This window comes from Periplaneta americana, chromosome 5 (assembly GCF_040183065.1).
Source record: "Periplaneta americana isolate PAMFEO1 chromosome 5, P.americana_PAMFEO1_priV1, whole genome shotgun sequence".
Classification (NCBI taxonomy): Eukaryota; Metazoa; Arthropoda; class Insecta; order Blattodea; family Blattidae; genus Periplaneta; species Periplaneta americana.
In genome coordinates this window covers 69,291,462-69,308,529 of record NC_091121.1, presented here as the reverse complement: position 1 = coordinate 69,308,529, position 17,068 = coordinate 69,291,462, and the positions used below count along the sequence as shown (strand labels likewise).

The 17,068-nt window shown below is 33.9% G+C and overlaps 2 protein-coding genes across 6 annotated transcripts in view; both read left to right on the top strand.

The window, feature by feature from the left end:
• LOC138699819 (protein Wnt-5b-like) overlaps window positions 1-17,068 on the top strand; it is a 2,020,855-nt gene that overhangs the window by 1,603,310 nt on the left and 400,477 nt on the right. The gene's annotated exons all lie outside the window — the stretch shown is intronic.
• Window positions 1,284-16,522, top strand: LOC138699816 (uncharacterized). 4 transcript variants are annotated; one of them, XM_069825990.1, is made up of 2 exons: window positions 1,284-2,346; window positions 16,325-16,522. In XM_069825990.1, exons 1-2 carry the CDS (start codon window positions 1,342-1,344, stop codon window positions 16,343-16,345), a joined length of 1,026 nt encoding a protein of 341 aa, XP_069682091.1. In that variant the 5' UTR covers window positions 1,284-1,341; the 3' UTR covers window positions 16,346-16,522. The 4 variants fall into 4 exon arrangements, with proteins under 4 accessions (XP_069682091.1, XP_069682092.1, XP_069682090.1 ...); XM_069825991.1 differs by lacking the exon at window positions 16,325-16,522 and adding an exon at window positions 4,448-4,672 and having other exon boundaries at window positions 1,286-2,346; XM_069825989.1 differs by lacking the exon at window positions 1,284-2,346 and adding an exon at window positions 9,108-10,149.

Here is a 17,068-nt window from a genome sequence, read left to right as displayed (position 1 = left end):
CAAAATATATATTAATATTATCCTCCCATCTACGTCTCGGCCTCCTCAAAGGTCTTTTTCCCTCTTATCTCCCAACTAACACTCTATATGCATTTCTGGATTCGCCCATACGCGCTACATGTCCTGCCCATCTCAAACGTCTGGATTTAATGTTCCTAATTATGTCCCGTGAAGAAAACAATGCGTGCAGTTCTGCGTCGTGTAACTTTCTCAATTCTCCTGTAACTTCATCCCTCTTAGCCCCAGATATTTTCCTAAGAACCTTATTCTCTAACACCCTTAATCTCTGTTTCTCTCTCATAGTGAGAGTCCAAGTTTCACAACTATACAGAACAACCGGTAATATAACTGTTTTATAAATTGTGACTTTTAGATTTTTTGACAGCAGACTAGATGATAAAAGTTTCTCAATCGAATAATAACAGGCATTTCCCATATTTATTCTGTGTTTAATTTCCTCCCGACTATCCCAGACACTTGAACTTCTCCACACCTCTTCAAAAGATAAATTTCCAATTTTTATATTTCCATTTCGTACAATATTGTCGTCACGAGACATAATCATATACTTTGTCTTTTCGGGATTTACTTCCAAACCTATTGCTTTACTTGTTTCAAGTAAAATTTCCGTGTTTCCGTTTTATAATAATAATAATAATAATAATAATAATAATAATAATAATAATAACAATAGAGAAAGAATTCTCAAGGAGATCCTGCGGTATCGTCCCGGAGGGACGTCCAGAAAAAGATGGCATGAGACCGTAACAGACCACATGATCTAATACTAGATTGGAAAATGATGATAATGTTTCACGTTGAAATAGGTTTTACTGTAATTAAGGTATGAAATTATCACATATTTTTAATCATAAATTACATTGTCAATTAACTTCCTAAGGAGAGAGCGTAGTAGCCTATTTGTAGAATATTCTATATTTATTGCTTGTTAAATTGTAACATTAAACGAAATTTTTTTCTGAATATTTTTTACGAATTTATACTTCTGGGAAATAAGATGAACCGAAAGAAATGAATAAAACTTAAAATTATTTCCAAACATTACTTAATTTACGTCATACCAGATTACATTTGCTATTCTTAGGAATGATACTCGGACAGAATACGTCTGGGTGGTTCATGTTACTGGTATGTAGTATGACGTCTTCTTCACAATTCGCAAGAATTTCATTGAAAGACTTAATCTAATACTTGAATCACTTACGCAAATACGTTTATCAATATCTAGCCTACTCCGTGAATATATGGATTAAGGTATAAATTGTACGCCTCACCAGTGACTAAATCATTAACTTTACAAGACAGTAAAAAGCAGGAAATATGGAGTTTCGTACTGTTATTGCAGTGTCGTTCATCTTATGGGTGCAGTTACACGCTCTGCCAGTTGAGAAAGATAATATTGGAAGCAAACAAACAGACGACAGCATAGAACAGCGAGATAGCATACCAGTGCTATCTAGAGCATTCGCGGGACAGTTCCTGAAGTCGGACAAACACAAAAATGGCATAGCCGTTGTTTACTTTAATTCTAGCATTATAGCAGATATAAACACTCTTGAAGAATGGCTTTCTGGACATGGAGAGAGTCGGATAGTATCAGGCGGCATAGGATACGACTATGCCGTGTTCAACTATTCGGTCCCAGCAGGAGTTGGTCTTAACGTTATAACTCAAATAATTTGCGAAGAAGATTTGGAGAATCTGAACGTCGACAGTGAGAGTCACTGGGAATTGCCAAAAGAATTCGCCAAAAATTCTAAAGGAGAAATTGGAGATGAAGCTTATTTTGTATCTTACGCAGAGTATAGATCTCGCAGTAAGTCCAGGAACGACATCTATGCCTTCAGTGTTGATAGAACGATAAAAGAGTGTTACGGAGATTCTGTTTGGTATAACGGAAATGGCTCAAGAATTGTTTCGGGAGGAATAAGTGAAGAGTACTTGGGTGTGACCTTAGGTGTACCTGCAGGCGTCAGCGGGTACAACTTTTACAGGTGCACTTTTGTCTCAGACTCTAACTTTGTAGAAGAGAAAGATTTCCCAAAATCGAAACAAGTTAGATCTCTTCCCTCATTTTTACCCAAAGAGAGAACTTTGCTTTATCAGAGTTACGGCACAATTCTGAAGAACACTGCTGGAGATATTACTCAGGGCTTCGGTAACATGACGATTCTGGTGCATGAAGGAGGAGTTGACTGGAAGAATGGTACAGGGTTGATGTATGTCAGCGAAGGAGGGGTTGGCTTCAACTTCGTGCAGTATGGAATCGTCAAGTCCACACAGTCATATGGAACGTACCAGTACAACATGGTGCTCTATGATCAAGTAAGTAAACTTTACTTTTCAAGTATATTATTATTATTATTATTATTATTATTATTATTATTATTATTATTATTGTTATTATTATTAGGCCTATTGTAATTATTATTATTTTATTATTATTATTATTAGTATTATTATTATTATTATTATTATTATTATTATTATTATTATTATTATTGCGATTACTATTATTAAGCTGTAAAGTTCTTACGTCCTTCATTGCAGAGTTTAAAATTTTATACCAATCTGTTTGTCTTAAAAAAGCAGAATTTTGAAACTGTTAAAGAGAAGAATGTTTAATCGTTTTCCAAATTATCTAGTCAATGTGGTCTGTTTATCTGGAGACCTTCGGCTTCATTATTCCACAATAATTAAAGGAAGATATAGCTGAAATTTTCAACTTCCGTAATTTTATAGTAATAATTACCAAATGTGAACCATATAGGCCCACTATTACTATTCGTAGCTAATGCTGTGCTGAATTTCATTCATGTAAGACAGTCTATAGTTAATTAATTTGTTTGTCTCTTTTTAATAGGTTCACAAAAAATATCCTCTGCATTATAATTTTTTTCATGAGTTGTAAATTTACAGAATAATAAAACATACATCTACAAATAAAGATTAATATTGGTTTTTTGTGTGTGAAAAATTTTAAGAGGGGGGGGAAATATTTATCTTCTCTTTTCTGATTTTTATATAATACGAAAAGAAAGTGATTACTCTTCCAACATTTGGAAATGTACAGTATTACGCAAGGGATATCAAAATCCAGGCCAATTGAAAATACGAGTACCTGCATATTTTACAATTCCTGTAACTTTCATGTGAATCAGATAAGAATTGTATCTCTAGGAGCACTTTGTATACGAAAAAATGTTGAAAATTGTAAAGCGAGATAACTGAGATCAAAGTTTTGTGTACTAGTACTACTAATAGGAGTGCTGCACCGCTGTTTTAAAAATGTCCACGAGGACTTTATACATGGCAGACTGGTAAAATGAAAAACATTTTTAAGAGGACAAATTGAAATATTTTTAGAATGCAAAATAAATAAATAAAACATTTCAGTCAAAATTGCTAAATTTCAGCCTTATCACCCCTTAATATAACTTTTCGTATTCATAAGCTTCAAGAAATACATAATATGTACTTTCCGTAAATCCTTAACTAAAAGTATGTTACTGGTGTTTTATTTGTTTATTTAAGACATTTGTTTCAAAGTTAAAGTAAGATTATACGGAAAGATTTATCTGTACCAGTTTTATAAATAGTACATTTCCATTAAATATATACACAGCACTCATTAAACGGAATGGCTACTATATCCTGACGGTGGTATCTTGAAGCATTTTCCACATAACTCAAAAACTACCCAGTATTCTGTGATGAAATTTTTTTGTGTGTGTTTATGCATGTCATATCTACAATATGATGCAAGATCACTTCTATACCTTTGATAGATTGTCTGATAAAAAATAAATTCATTTTAAAAATGGTCAAATATCAGTATTTTCTTCTGACACAAAATAAAAAAAATATTATTTATTAAGGAATATAGTTGAAAGAGCATGATATTGTAAACCCGAGTTTCATCAATAAAATAAAAGAGAGAGAACATGAAAAAGTTAACAAATTTATAAGATCTGAGGGAAACGCTTCATCACTGCATTGTGAGCTGCCAATATTTTGAATTAAAAAGAAATAAATATATATATATATATATATATATATATATATATATATATATATATATAGGACAGTATTTTACACATACCAATTTTCATTATTGTACAAGATACAGTAATGGAGAAAAAAAGTTTTACTGCTGTAAGCTGTACCTAACCCCTTAAAGTAAAGGAATAAAATTTATTAAGCTTGTAATTAACTTAGCATTTTAAATGTTTACTTAACTTAATAATTAGACAACGACGTTATAAATTGTAGAATACCTAACAAGAAGTAGAAGAAAATAAAGAAAAAAACATTGAGCTTTAAAATGTTACGGAATAGGTTAGCACTATGAAGTTAATATGCTTTCTTATATGATTGGTCCCTTGACAATCCTGTTTTAATTTCTTTGATTTTGACTTCTTTTCAGGAACAGACAATGAAGTAAAACGGACAAGAACCTATATTGCGGATACGCCTGTGAAAACAATTCACCGAACAATGCTATTAATTTGTATACAGACTGTTCTTAAATTGAAGATTCAATTTATGATTTTTTATATATGTATTTTGTGATTACATTTTGTAAATATATTTTGTATACCATTTTAAATATACGGTACTTAAAATATAAAGAACAAACTTTTTAAAATTTCTTCTTTTTGTATTAGTTTATTAGCCTTTGGCCTATATTTGTTTGAATATGTGGCTTTTTTTTACATACATTCTCACTCTTTATAGAATTGAACTGTTCTCAGCTAAATATTTGCTTCTATTAACTGAATATTAAGAAGTAGCATACAGCACAGGGAGGAGAGTAGATCTTTAGAAAATATTTCGAGATTTGTAGCAGGATGAGCAAACTTGTGTTTTTTTGCAGCTATAGTGCAGCTGCTACCAAAAGTTTAAGGACACCTCTCTATAAGTGATCTTTCAACCCTGTCCTTAAATTTATGGAAACTCTCTGATGTTTATACAGGGACCAAATACCTGTGAAAAGTCAAGTTTTTACTGCAAACCCATATGTCTATCTTCCAAACTGTGGGTTATATATCAAATTTTCTGTTATGCAAAAGTATTGAAAAATTACATATTTTGTAGGAGAAATATTAATTACTCCAGAATGAGTTGACTTACCTATTTACAAATGGCTTTTAAGGAACCCGGAGGTTCATTGCCGCCCTCACATAAGCCCCCCATCGATCCCTATCCTGTGCAAGATTAATCCAGTCTCTCTCATCATATCCTACATCACTCAAATCTATTTTAATATTATCCTCCCATCTACGTCTCGGCCTCCCCAAAGATCTTTTTCTCTTCGGTCCCCCAACTAACACTCTATATGCATTTTTGGATTCGCCCATACGTGCTACGTGCGCTGCCCACCTCAAACGTCTGGATTTTATGTTCTTAATTATGTCAGGTGAAGAATACAATGCGTGCAGTTCTGCGTTGTGTAACTTTCTCCATTCTCCTGTAACTTCATCCCTCTTAGCCCTCAAATATTTTCCTAAGAACCTTATTCTCAAACACCCTTAATCTCTGTTCCTCTCTCAAAGTGAGAGTCAACGTTTTACAACCATACAGAACAACCGGTGGTATAACTGTTTTATAAATTCTAACGTTCAGATTTTTTTTACAGCAGACTAGATGAGAAAAGCTTCTCAACCGAATAATAACAGGCATTTTCCATATTTACTCTGCGTTTAATTTCCTCCCGAGTGTCATTTATATTTGTTATTGTTGCTCGAATATATTTGAAATTTTCCACCTCTTCGAAGGATAAATCTCCAATTTTTATGTTTCCATTTCGTACAATATTCTGGTCACGAGACATAATCATATACTTTGTCTTTTCGGGATTTACTTCCAAACCTATTTCTTTACTTGCTTCAAGTAAAATTTCCGTGTTTTCCCTAATCGTTTGTGAATTTTCTCTTAACATATTCACGTCATCCGCATAGACAAGCAGCTGATGTAACCCATTCAATTCCAAACCCTGTCTATTATCCTGAACTTTCCTAATGGCATATTCTAGAGCGAAGTTAAACTGTAAAGGGGATAGGTGTTGGGTTGATTTAGATCAGTGAATTCTGGGATAGAGTTCAACATATCTGAAAGACTTCATGTGCAATTATTGCTTTTTGTTTAAAAAAAATTTGTGACAATTCGTACAGGCATTGTATTCCAGATTGTTTTTTTTTTTCCTTTAGAAAAAATTGCCACTTGAGGTTGAAATTCGCGGCAAATATACCCAGGTGCGCCACAGTTGGTAACATTGATCAATGAGCTTCTTTCTTCCATTTTTAGTAATCAGTTGTGGAATTTGCTACAAGTGTGGGAAGGTTAGATGTCTTCCTTGAAAAAAAAAAAATGAAAATTGGTCGAAATTCTGTGAGTGTGGATGTGATGTGGCAGATTATTGGGATGTCGAAGAATGACTGGAGATAATATCTAACTCCATAATAATATATATTATATTGATTACTTGGTTGAGTTTTCATGGGTTTTCCCCTCAAATTTATGGCGTGAATATTTTGAAATCCTTGAAGAATCCCCGGCTTCGTCTCTCGAAATACCAATTACACCGATGCTAGATAACATTGCAAATCATATAAATATACTGAGATAAATGGAAATTAAACTTCGGACTCTTATTACCAATAATTTCCTACCGAAATAAAACACATTAAATACTACAATTAATTTATTTTTTGCACAGTCACTTGTAGAATTTAACTTGTGCATTCATCTAGGGCAGTCATGGCGTAAATGTGATCGTACGCCGAGCCACTGTGTAACCTGCAACGTACATAACGCCTATGGAGGGAGGCGGACACCCGAAGTGAAGTGAAGCAACTGTCTGACTTATTAACGGATTTTCATTTTCCTTACATCAAGCACTTAAATATATATTTTTATACAGTATAGGGTTACAAACTAATGTTTACGTGTAACGAAGAAAGAAATGAATAAGAAAACATAGGACACATTATCACAACCTAAAATGAATTGTCTTCAGAATGTCTCTGCGACAGAGTTTCAAAATCAGGAATTATGTCACTTACTGCCAGTCGTAGTTGATCACGAAGGTATTTGTCTGTCAATCGTGATCTAAATTTGGTTTTTACTATTTTCATTGTTGAAAACAATTTTTCACAAACGTAAGTTGTAGCGAACATGGCTTCAACAGAGCAAACGAAAGAATGAAGCTTCGGATATTTATTTTTTGGCAAATATTTGAAAAATTTAACATTTGTCAAGTCCTTACATCTAGCTTTCACTTAACATCACATTGTAAATCTGTGAATTTAAATTGAAAATCTAACCGCATTATTCGTACATCCGCTGAAAAAGGATCGACATACAGAGATAATAATAATAATAATAATAATAATAATAATAATAATAATAATAATAATAATAATAATAAAACAACAACACAACCTTTGAATGTTTCTTGAGTAACACGTAGTATAATGCTGTTTTATGTTATACAACCGTTTTCCTCGTAATACTTGTGAACAAATCACACATTTAATATTCTCATCATATTGGCAGCAAAAAATGCGTCCTCCCATCCTACTTGAAACTTTCGATTTTGTAGAGGTACATGGTTTCGAGAGAGACAGTGCGACGATACGCCACTCGCAGGTCAGAGAAAAATACAAATGGAACGGAGTTTGACTCCAGTGAGTGAGAGGGTGGGGGGTTATGGGAGGTAGGAAGCAAGAGAATACATAGCTATCATTGCGAGCCACATTTTCGCCACGGCTGATCTAGGGAATAAAACTCCATTTGCACAAAAAATTAATGAACCCCCTTTACCCGAACACCATCGAATTATCGCTCATCTCTTCTCCAGATCAGTAGATGAACTTCTGGCTGCTGAAATATATAACATTTTTTTTTTGTATTACATAATCACACGAAAGCTGTACACGCGTAATTCAAAACGGATCAGGATTTCAAAATAAATTTTATTTGGAAATTAGCTACACTAAATAAATTTTCCACATCCACAGAAATCATAGAGAGATAATGTGAAGAAAGACAATGGAATAACGAGAACTAGAAATGGGCGAAGCACGGAACCGAAGAAATGGTAGATTCGGAGTACTGAGGTGGCGAAGAACCGTACGAAATATTTTGCTGGATTTTGTATTATTATTATTATTACTTAGGGAATTAATTTTATCTCTCTAAAGTTTTATTTTTTAAGAGATTTTTGTGAAAGATTAGGAAAGCATTTCTTACATTGAAGACAACTCCGCTACTGAAAATCTCAAATGCCAGAAATGATGTAACAATTCTTGAGGAAAGTACGATTTGGTTAATTTAGGTACAACTGCACTGAGAGTATATGAGAACGTTACTATTTTTTTATTTTTGAAAGTTAACAAGGTTTCTGAAATTTTCCTGGCACAGAAAGCATTTATGTGTATTTTTTTGTAACGTTTACCTTATTTTGCTGGATATTTTTATTGTTTAGGGAACCAATTTTATCTCTCTGAGCTGTGATTTTTGAAGAGATTTTTGTGAAAGATTAGGAAAGCATTTCTTACACTGAAGACAACTCCGTTACTGAAAATCTCAAACGCCTGAAATTGTATAACAGTTCTTGAAGGAAGTTCGATTTGATTAAATTAGGTACAGCTGCACTGAGAGTTTATGAGAACATTAACATTTTTTTTTATTTTTGATGATTAACAAGGTTTCTGAAATTTTCCAGGCACGGAATACATTTATGTGCATTTTTTGTAACATTTACATTATCTCAAACGCAAGAAATTATGTAACAGTTCTTGAAGAAAGTACGATGTGATTAAATCAGATACAACTGCACTGAGAGTTTATGAGAACATTACTATTTTTTTATTTTTGAAGGTTAACAAGGTTTCTGAAATTTTCCAGTGTAGAAAGCATTTATGTGCATTTTTTGTAATGTTTAACTTACTATTTATCGAAGGACATAACAATTTACACAAACAAAACACTAGAAATTTATCACTCAATGCATAATTGAATCGTTATCATAATGACTTAGATTAATCACAAGAGAATATACATAAATGTATATAAATATTCAGGAGCTCTAGGTGGGGGAACATTCAGACACCGGACAACATGGAACGGCATACACTTCTAACATTATCTTTGTTTCTCGCATTACAGTTTTGTTCTCTTGGTAGAACGATACCTGTTATAGCAGATGGTGCCAAAGCACTGCATTATAGTAATATAATTACAAAGAAAATTGACACTGTTTCTGCAGCATCAAGAAGACAATTTATAGCAAGCTTCGACACGTCAGAAGTACATAAGACAGGAGTTGTACAATTTCATATGAACTCGGGCAAAATATCAAATATAACCACGGACAAACAATGGCACAATGGAAATGGAACCATTGACATTGTTGGAGGGATTGGTAGTGATTCTGTTTCTCTTCATTACGACGTGCCATCTGGAGTCGGTCTTGACGTTACAGTCAATGTATATTCTGACGAAAATGTGGTGGACGTTGTGAAGGATATACCATGGTCAAAAAATGCCTTTATGCATATTAAACAGGATGTTGCTGGGGAAATAGTAATTTCAGTTATATCCGATTTTGAAACTCATAACGAGGCGAGAGTAGACAGTTACGTGTTGGGCTCCAATCAAGAAGCAGTTAATTGTTACGGTTATTCGGAATGGCATAACGGGAAGGGCACAAGAAACTTAGCTGGAGGAATAGGCGAAGATCGACTTGATGTGTTGTTATCCATACCAGCAGGAGTCCGCTCAAGTAACTCCTATTCCTGCGTCTTTTCTAGCAGCAACGAGTTCTCATCAAAGAAGGGACATTTTCAAGAAAAAGTCCGGTCTCCCGTGGTTACTGTTCTTGATGAAGCCAGTTTCATTTATGAAACTTATGGAACGATCAGTCCAGACTCTGGAAATTTTCATGTGATAGAGTCTGTGCCTGGCGTGATTGTGGATTATGAAAACCAACCAATATGGAAGAGCGGCACAGGCACGATGTCTTTTATTAAGGGAGGAGTTGGATTCAACTACACTGAATATGAATTTGTGAAGTCATCGGGTGCATACGGAACCTACGAAGATAGCTACACTGTAGCAGGGGTGGTGAGTAACACTTTATATTATAAAACTGAACTTAATATTGTCCTGGATTTAATTAGTTACAGAAAAAATTGCATTCTTTTCATTGAGAATTCACAGGGATATAGTACTATTTTGCATAAAACAATGTTACCAGCGGATACCTAACCTCAAACATTATAAACACTCTTAGTTGAAAACTTCAAATTTTGGAGAAAGTGAGTGTTGGAAAGGAAGCTCACAATTGGTATGATAGGCTAAAAAACCCGCTAAGTATTGAAATTTAATTATATTGTAAATTTCAATACTAATATTAAAACGAGCAGAAAATATCATGGCGAATACATGGAAACTATGATACATGCTATAAGAACAGTAAACTACAAATCGTAATGGAAAAGGTGTAGATGATTGAAGAATAACGGAGACACTTCTGAGGTAGGCCTATCGAAACATAAATTATAATCAAACATGGATGATATTTAATGATATTTATACAGATTATCCTCCCCAAGAAATCCTTAACTAGAGCGACGATGATTATGGTGTGGTGGTGGTATGATGGTAATAATGTCGGCGATGGTGATGATTAGGGACAGGATTTTTAGGTTTTTAAGAATTTCATTTTCGGTTACTGGAATAGGTGAAATAGTTTTTTAGGTTTTGTCCAAACTGTGAAAAAGAGGTCGCAAAAATTACCTGAGTGTTAAAATGTATGCTTACAGTCAACTTTTCCCTTGGTTGTAAAGATGGAATCATTTCCAATTCACTGTCGTAATAAATGTGATTTCACTTGTTTTCGCATAGCCCTAGATCATATATACCCAGATTGCTCGGCCTGTTAGCTTTAACGGTAAGAACTTTTGTCAGGTTTACTATGCTGCCATCTAGTTGTTACATAAGGAGTCACGTCTTAACTCCCATTCGACTGTACTGCCATCTCGTGTTCGTTTACGGCGGACGGGTGGCGATCCTGGCGGTTGTTCTCTTCAAAGTGCTACCGATTTTAACATAGGATGAGCAATCTGTTATATATGTGATCTGGGGCATAGCTTAACAAAATACAAAATATAAAAATTCAAAAACCAGAATAAGACAGACTGCACAGAGACCTTAGAAAAGTTTACAGCTCGTACCTGCACACGCAAGATCGCAGTCTTCTATCGGCGAACATGCCCGAAAACGTCATGAATTTCAGCAATGCGACTTTTTCGCATTTCATTCACCTCAAGAGAAAGTTTAGTTACTTCACACCTTTTATTGGCATGTCATATCTGCGATAAGTGGAAATTTCAAAATACCTATAGTCCCAATCAGTCCCCTTGAGAAGGTGAAGTCCCGTTAAACATTTTATCCAAAACAACAAAAACTGAAGGGGTAAATACAGCATATTGGGTCGCTTTCTTCAGTGTAGAAGACAATAAAAATTATAAAATATATTTAAATTTCTAAATTTATTTATTGAATTTCCAAGTTTATAGAATCCTATTTTACCCGAAGGTATATTAGGACTGTAGTTAAATCATACATATCATAGCCCTGTACAAATATTCACATAAAATATATACATATTTATGACATAAAATACACATATTACATTAAATGTGTATGACAAAATAAAAATCATAGTTATATCATATACAAATACGTAGATATGAGATAAAATAGATATAATACATGGAAATAGATGCACAATATATGAAACACAGACATATTACATACCATACTTTCCCAGGACACATCACGCACAGACTTGTTACATAAAAATAAATAGGTAAGCATTTCGTAGAAACATACATATTACTTTTAAGGACATATATGACATAAAAATGATATGAAATAGACACATGACATACAAATGAATGTACAACACATAGACATATTATATAAAAAAACACAGACAATACAGAAAAAAATGAAAATTACATAAAACTTATATACGATATAAAACAGTGATATTATAGCAAATATTATTGTGATTATTAGTATTATTGTTAATAGTACTAGTATCTCCTTTTATTGCAGCCTGTTTTGCCCTGTCGCATGTTAGATTAAGATTTAAAAAAAACCTGAAAATATATATACACACACAAAATTAACACATTCATATACCCTTACTAATTGCATTAACTACAACTTCTCTTACTATGGCATAAACACAAACTAGCTATTTACAGTGAATTGTAAATGTGTGATATGAATTTCTGAAATTCTCTTGAACAGCATTTCTTTTTAAACATAAAACACAGGAGTTTTTCAAATTGCCCAGAACATGAGATGACATGTGACAAAAATAACAGGCGAGTTCTTTCGAAGATTGGGCAATCAAATAGCAGGTGTTGAACAGTCTGGTCGCTTTCCTCGCATTTACACATGTATTCATTTACATGATTGATTTTGAACCGTTTAAAATATGTTTTAAATTTTCCATGGCCTGAAATTGGGTATCATGTGTTTACAGTTTAACCTAGAGATTATTGTAGGAAAGAATAAGTTTCTAGTTAGAGAGCCGTTATTACTTCCTTGCCATTGTACATCACAGCGTGCTAACATGTGTTCCCTTAACTTATGTTTTATGAAACTGACAGGAATTTTATGATAATTATCTACGACATTCATGGAGCAAGCAATATTTCTAAATATAAGCCTAGTTATATAAAACGCAGTAAATATAGAAGAATACATATTAATTATGATTTAGGTTTTTTAGTTCTTAAGGTCCAATTTAGGTTTTTTTAGGTTCAACAGTGACTCTTATGACCATGATTCTGAAAATGATCTAAGAAATTATGAGTTTAGAAGTGAGAAAAAATAATGGGTAAAAACCTAGGTCTCTAGTAATGATAAAAATTTTTCTTCTTACAATCCGGCCATGAACAGTTATCTTATCATTACATACGTATCAATGGATATTTATTTCGTTATCACAAACACTTCGCTAAGACAAGTCTTCAAAGAATAAGTAATAGGCATAGCCTATATATAAACATTGGTCAGTTCGTGATTGGGAACCATTAACAGAGGTAACATGGAGCTGAAGATTCTTCTTTCGGTTTGGCTCATTCTTGGGCTAGAATTGTGCTCTTTGTGCAGAACGCTATCTGTAACATCTGATGACACAGCAAGACAAAATTCCAAGTTCTTTGAACAAAAAAGTGACAGTGTTTATGCTGCGCCTTCAAGGCACTTTATGGGAGTCTTCAATGGTGTGGAAAACTATGAAGAAGGGTATTTAGAATTTGCAACTAATGCCGGCATAATATCAAATATAGTTAGGAATGAAGAGTGGTTCAATGGAACTGGAAATGTAACTATTTCAGAGGGAATTGGTAGCGGAGAAGTTACGATTCGTTACTATGTGCCCCTTGGAGTAAGTCTAACCATTGACGTGGTAGTGTTTACTGACGGAGATTCAAAGAATGTCGATGAACGGATGTGTGCGAATTTACTAGAATTCTCGAGAAATGCACTTAAACACATGAAGGAAATCAATGATGACATCGGAATGCAACTAATGGTTGTATCATTTTTCGAATCTGTCAGCGGAACGTTATTTGAAACATACGGATTTGGATCTAATTATCAAGCCAAGGACTGCTTCGGCAGTACTTTTTGGTACAATGTTGAAGGCATGAGGGAGCTCAATGGAGGAATTGGTGAAACTAGTTTCGATGTAGTTTTCATAGTGGACTCAGGAATACGTACTGCCAACATGTATTCTTGCGTTTTCTTTAATAATAAGTATTCTTCAAGGAAAGGACGTTCTTACCAGGAAGAATTCCGGGCTCAAATACCAGCAGTTGTCGATGAAGTTGGTTTTGCTTATGAAACTTACGGATCGATTTATCCAGAAGGTGATACCTTTGATGTAAGAGAAACGGTGAATGGTGTGATTCAAACATGTGAATACGGTTCGACTTGGAAGGATGGAGGCGGCACAATGTCTGTAATTGGAGGAGGAGTTGGTTCCAATTACACTGTATACCAAATCAAGAAGTCAGTTGGGTCGTATGGATTTTACGAGAACAAATACACTGTCATTGGGGAGGTGAGTAAAATATTGGGTTTTAACTTTTATCGAGTGTACGAAATTAAAATATTTTATTCTATTAATGCCTTATCTTAAGCTTCATAAATTTGAGGTATATCCAATTCACTGCATGCATTGCTTTCAATTTCTGCATTATATATGTCATTATCGTTGTTTAAAAGTCGAAATGCATATAATTATTATTAACATTATATTGTGAGTTGGATATAGTAGCATGGGTACTACTGTAGAAGTAGGGTAAAGGTTGGTAATATTGTGATAGTTCTTTTTGAGAATTTATTACAATTTTACTGAGCGAGAGGAAGATCGGTTTTTTGCGTCAACGTATTAAGGGAATATTCGTGGACAAGTTGCTGCACAAAACCGGTCCTTCTCTCGCTCAATAAAATTGTAATAGATTCTCAAAAATAACTGTTACAATATTACCACCTTTACTCTACTTAATAACTTACTTAAAAATGGCTTTTAAGGAACCCGAAGTTCATTGCCGCCCTCACATAAGCCCGCCATCGGTCTCTATCCGGAGCAAGATTAATCCAGTCTCTACCATCATATCCCACCTCCCTCAAATTTATTTTTTTATTATTTCCCCATCTATGTCTCGGCCTACCCATCCGAAAACGTCTTTGGAAAGGTAGAAAAGTTCAAATATCTCTGAGCAACTGCAACAATAATCTGTGTTGTTTGGACAAAGGGAGATGTCATAGAAATGAGTTTGGAGATAAATGAAAGTTAAACTTGAAACCCTTATTACAAATAATTTTCTACACAAATAAAACACATCAACTGGTAGTGTTCTTTTGATTTTTGCACACTCGTGTATAATTTAACTTGTGTGTTCATCTAGGAAACAATATTCCATCTGCACAAAAATGACTTATTCCGAACACCACAGAAATATAAATTACACTCGCGAGAAGATTAAACCCGGAATAAATATGGGAAATGCCTGTTATTATTCGGATGAGAAGCTTTTTTCATCCAGTCTGCTCTCAAAAAATCTGAAAGTTAGAATTTGTAAAACAGTTATATTACCGGTTGTTCTGTATGGTTGTGAAACTTGGACTGTGACTTTAGGAGAGGAACAGAGGTTAAGAGTGTTTGAGAATAAGATGCTTAGGAAAATATTTGGGGCTAAGAGGGATGAAGTTACAGGAGAATGGAGAAAGTTACACAACGCAGAACTGTACGCATTGTATTCTTCACCTGACATAATTAAGAATATTAAATCCAGACGTTTGAGATGGGCAGGGCATGTAGCACATATGGGCGAATCCAGAAATGCATATAGAGTGTTAGTTGTGACGTCGGAGGGAAAAAACCTTTGGGAAGATTGAGACGTACATGGGAGGATAATATTAAAATGGATTTGAGGGAGTTGGAATTTGATGGTAGGGACTGGATTAATCTTGCTTAGGATAGGGACCGATGGCGGGGTTATGTGAGGGCGGCGATGAATCTTCTGGTTCTCTAAAAGCCATTTGTAAGTAATTATAGTTATGTGTAATTTGAATTAAGCATAACAACTTTGGGGGTAGAAGCTTGAGTGGAAAATTGTCTCGAGGTTGAATACCACTGGTCTAAGACTCTTTTTGAGACTTGCTGTCATACCAGCGCCAGAAGAAGCTTCGATTTAGAGAACACGCCTATGGTCATCAATATAAGAATATCACATGTTAATAGATCTGCAGATCTTTATCTTCAGACGTGCACTACTATAACCTTATCGGCTTGTAATTCGGAGCTCCTCAATCATCATACTCATAGTTAAAACAGCATTGAACTGACTTTACACTTTCAAATTTTGCAAATCGCAATATATAGCTCCCTCGTTGCCTTGAAATAAACGGCATTTTGTTTATACAGTCGTTGATAATGAAAATCTGACTTATTTTGTTCGTGTTATACCAAAATAATTATTATTCTAGCGCACCTAATATAACTTTTATAGTGGTATTGTTAATGGTTCCCAACCACGAACTGACCAATATATATTTATGCATACCTGTATTCTCGGAAAATTTCTTGTGACTTAATTACGACAATTCCACACAGATAATATACCGGTACTTAGACTTGTCAATTTTTACCTGAGTATATCTTCGCTGTTTACGGTTCTAGAATATTAATTCTCGTTTCCTGTTTCAGCAAGAACTCATCAATCATTGACCTAAATGCTACGACTGATCTCCAAGACACGACATTGTATTGCATCTTTTGAACTTATTAACAACCAGAATATTAATAACATAAATAATGTATCTATGTTGCTTTTAATTGTTATAAACAAATTAGCAATATTTATTGTAAAATTAAATAAAAAGAAATAAATATTTAATTACTGAATTAGTTGATAGTATTACATATATACATTAATCATCATCATTTTTAATCTTAACAAATGTTAGACTTGTTCATGGATGGGCAACTAGTGCTCACAAAGTGTTAAAAAAAAAACCTTGAAAGAGAAAGACAGACGGAGCCAGCCGCAGCAGTTACAAGTTGTTTGTAGTTTCGCTGCAAAATTAGTTCACTGCCATGTTGCGCTCTGGCGGCTCATGCAGGTGATCTGATATCTACTCTATGATTTGAATTTCATAATGACGCATGGTACAATAATTGTAGAAATTTTAAACAGACTGTACATAAACACACATAACAAAATTATATTATTTCCTAGCTTTGTAAATTAGTTTATTACTGAAAACACAAACTGAATACAGCCTTTTCAAGATACAACAAACATAGCTGCAACACTTATTATTACACTATTTTTTTAATATTTCTTATTTTATGTGTTATTTGAAACATAGAACGCGAGAATTTACAAGTCTTTATACATTAAAGAGTATTCCTCTTTTCTCAGAAAGGTAATAGTCTGTATTCGCAAAC

Excerpts from the sequence above, each read along its gene's own strand:
- LOC138699816 (XM_069825988.1), top strand. The coding sequence starts at position 13,154 with ATGGAGCTGAAGATTCTTCTTTCGGTTTGGCTCATTCTTGGGCTAGAA. Across the intron at positions 14,174-16,324 it reads AATACACTGTCATTGGGGAG|CAAGAACTCATCAATCATTG; the intron begins GTGAGTAAAATA and ends TTCCTGTTTCAG.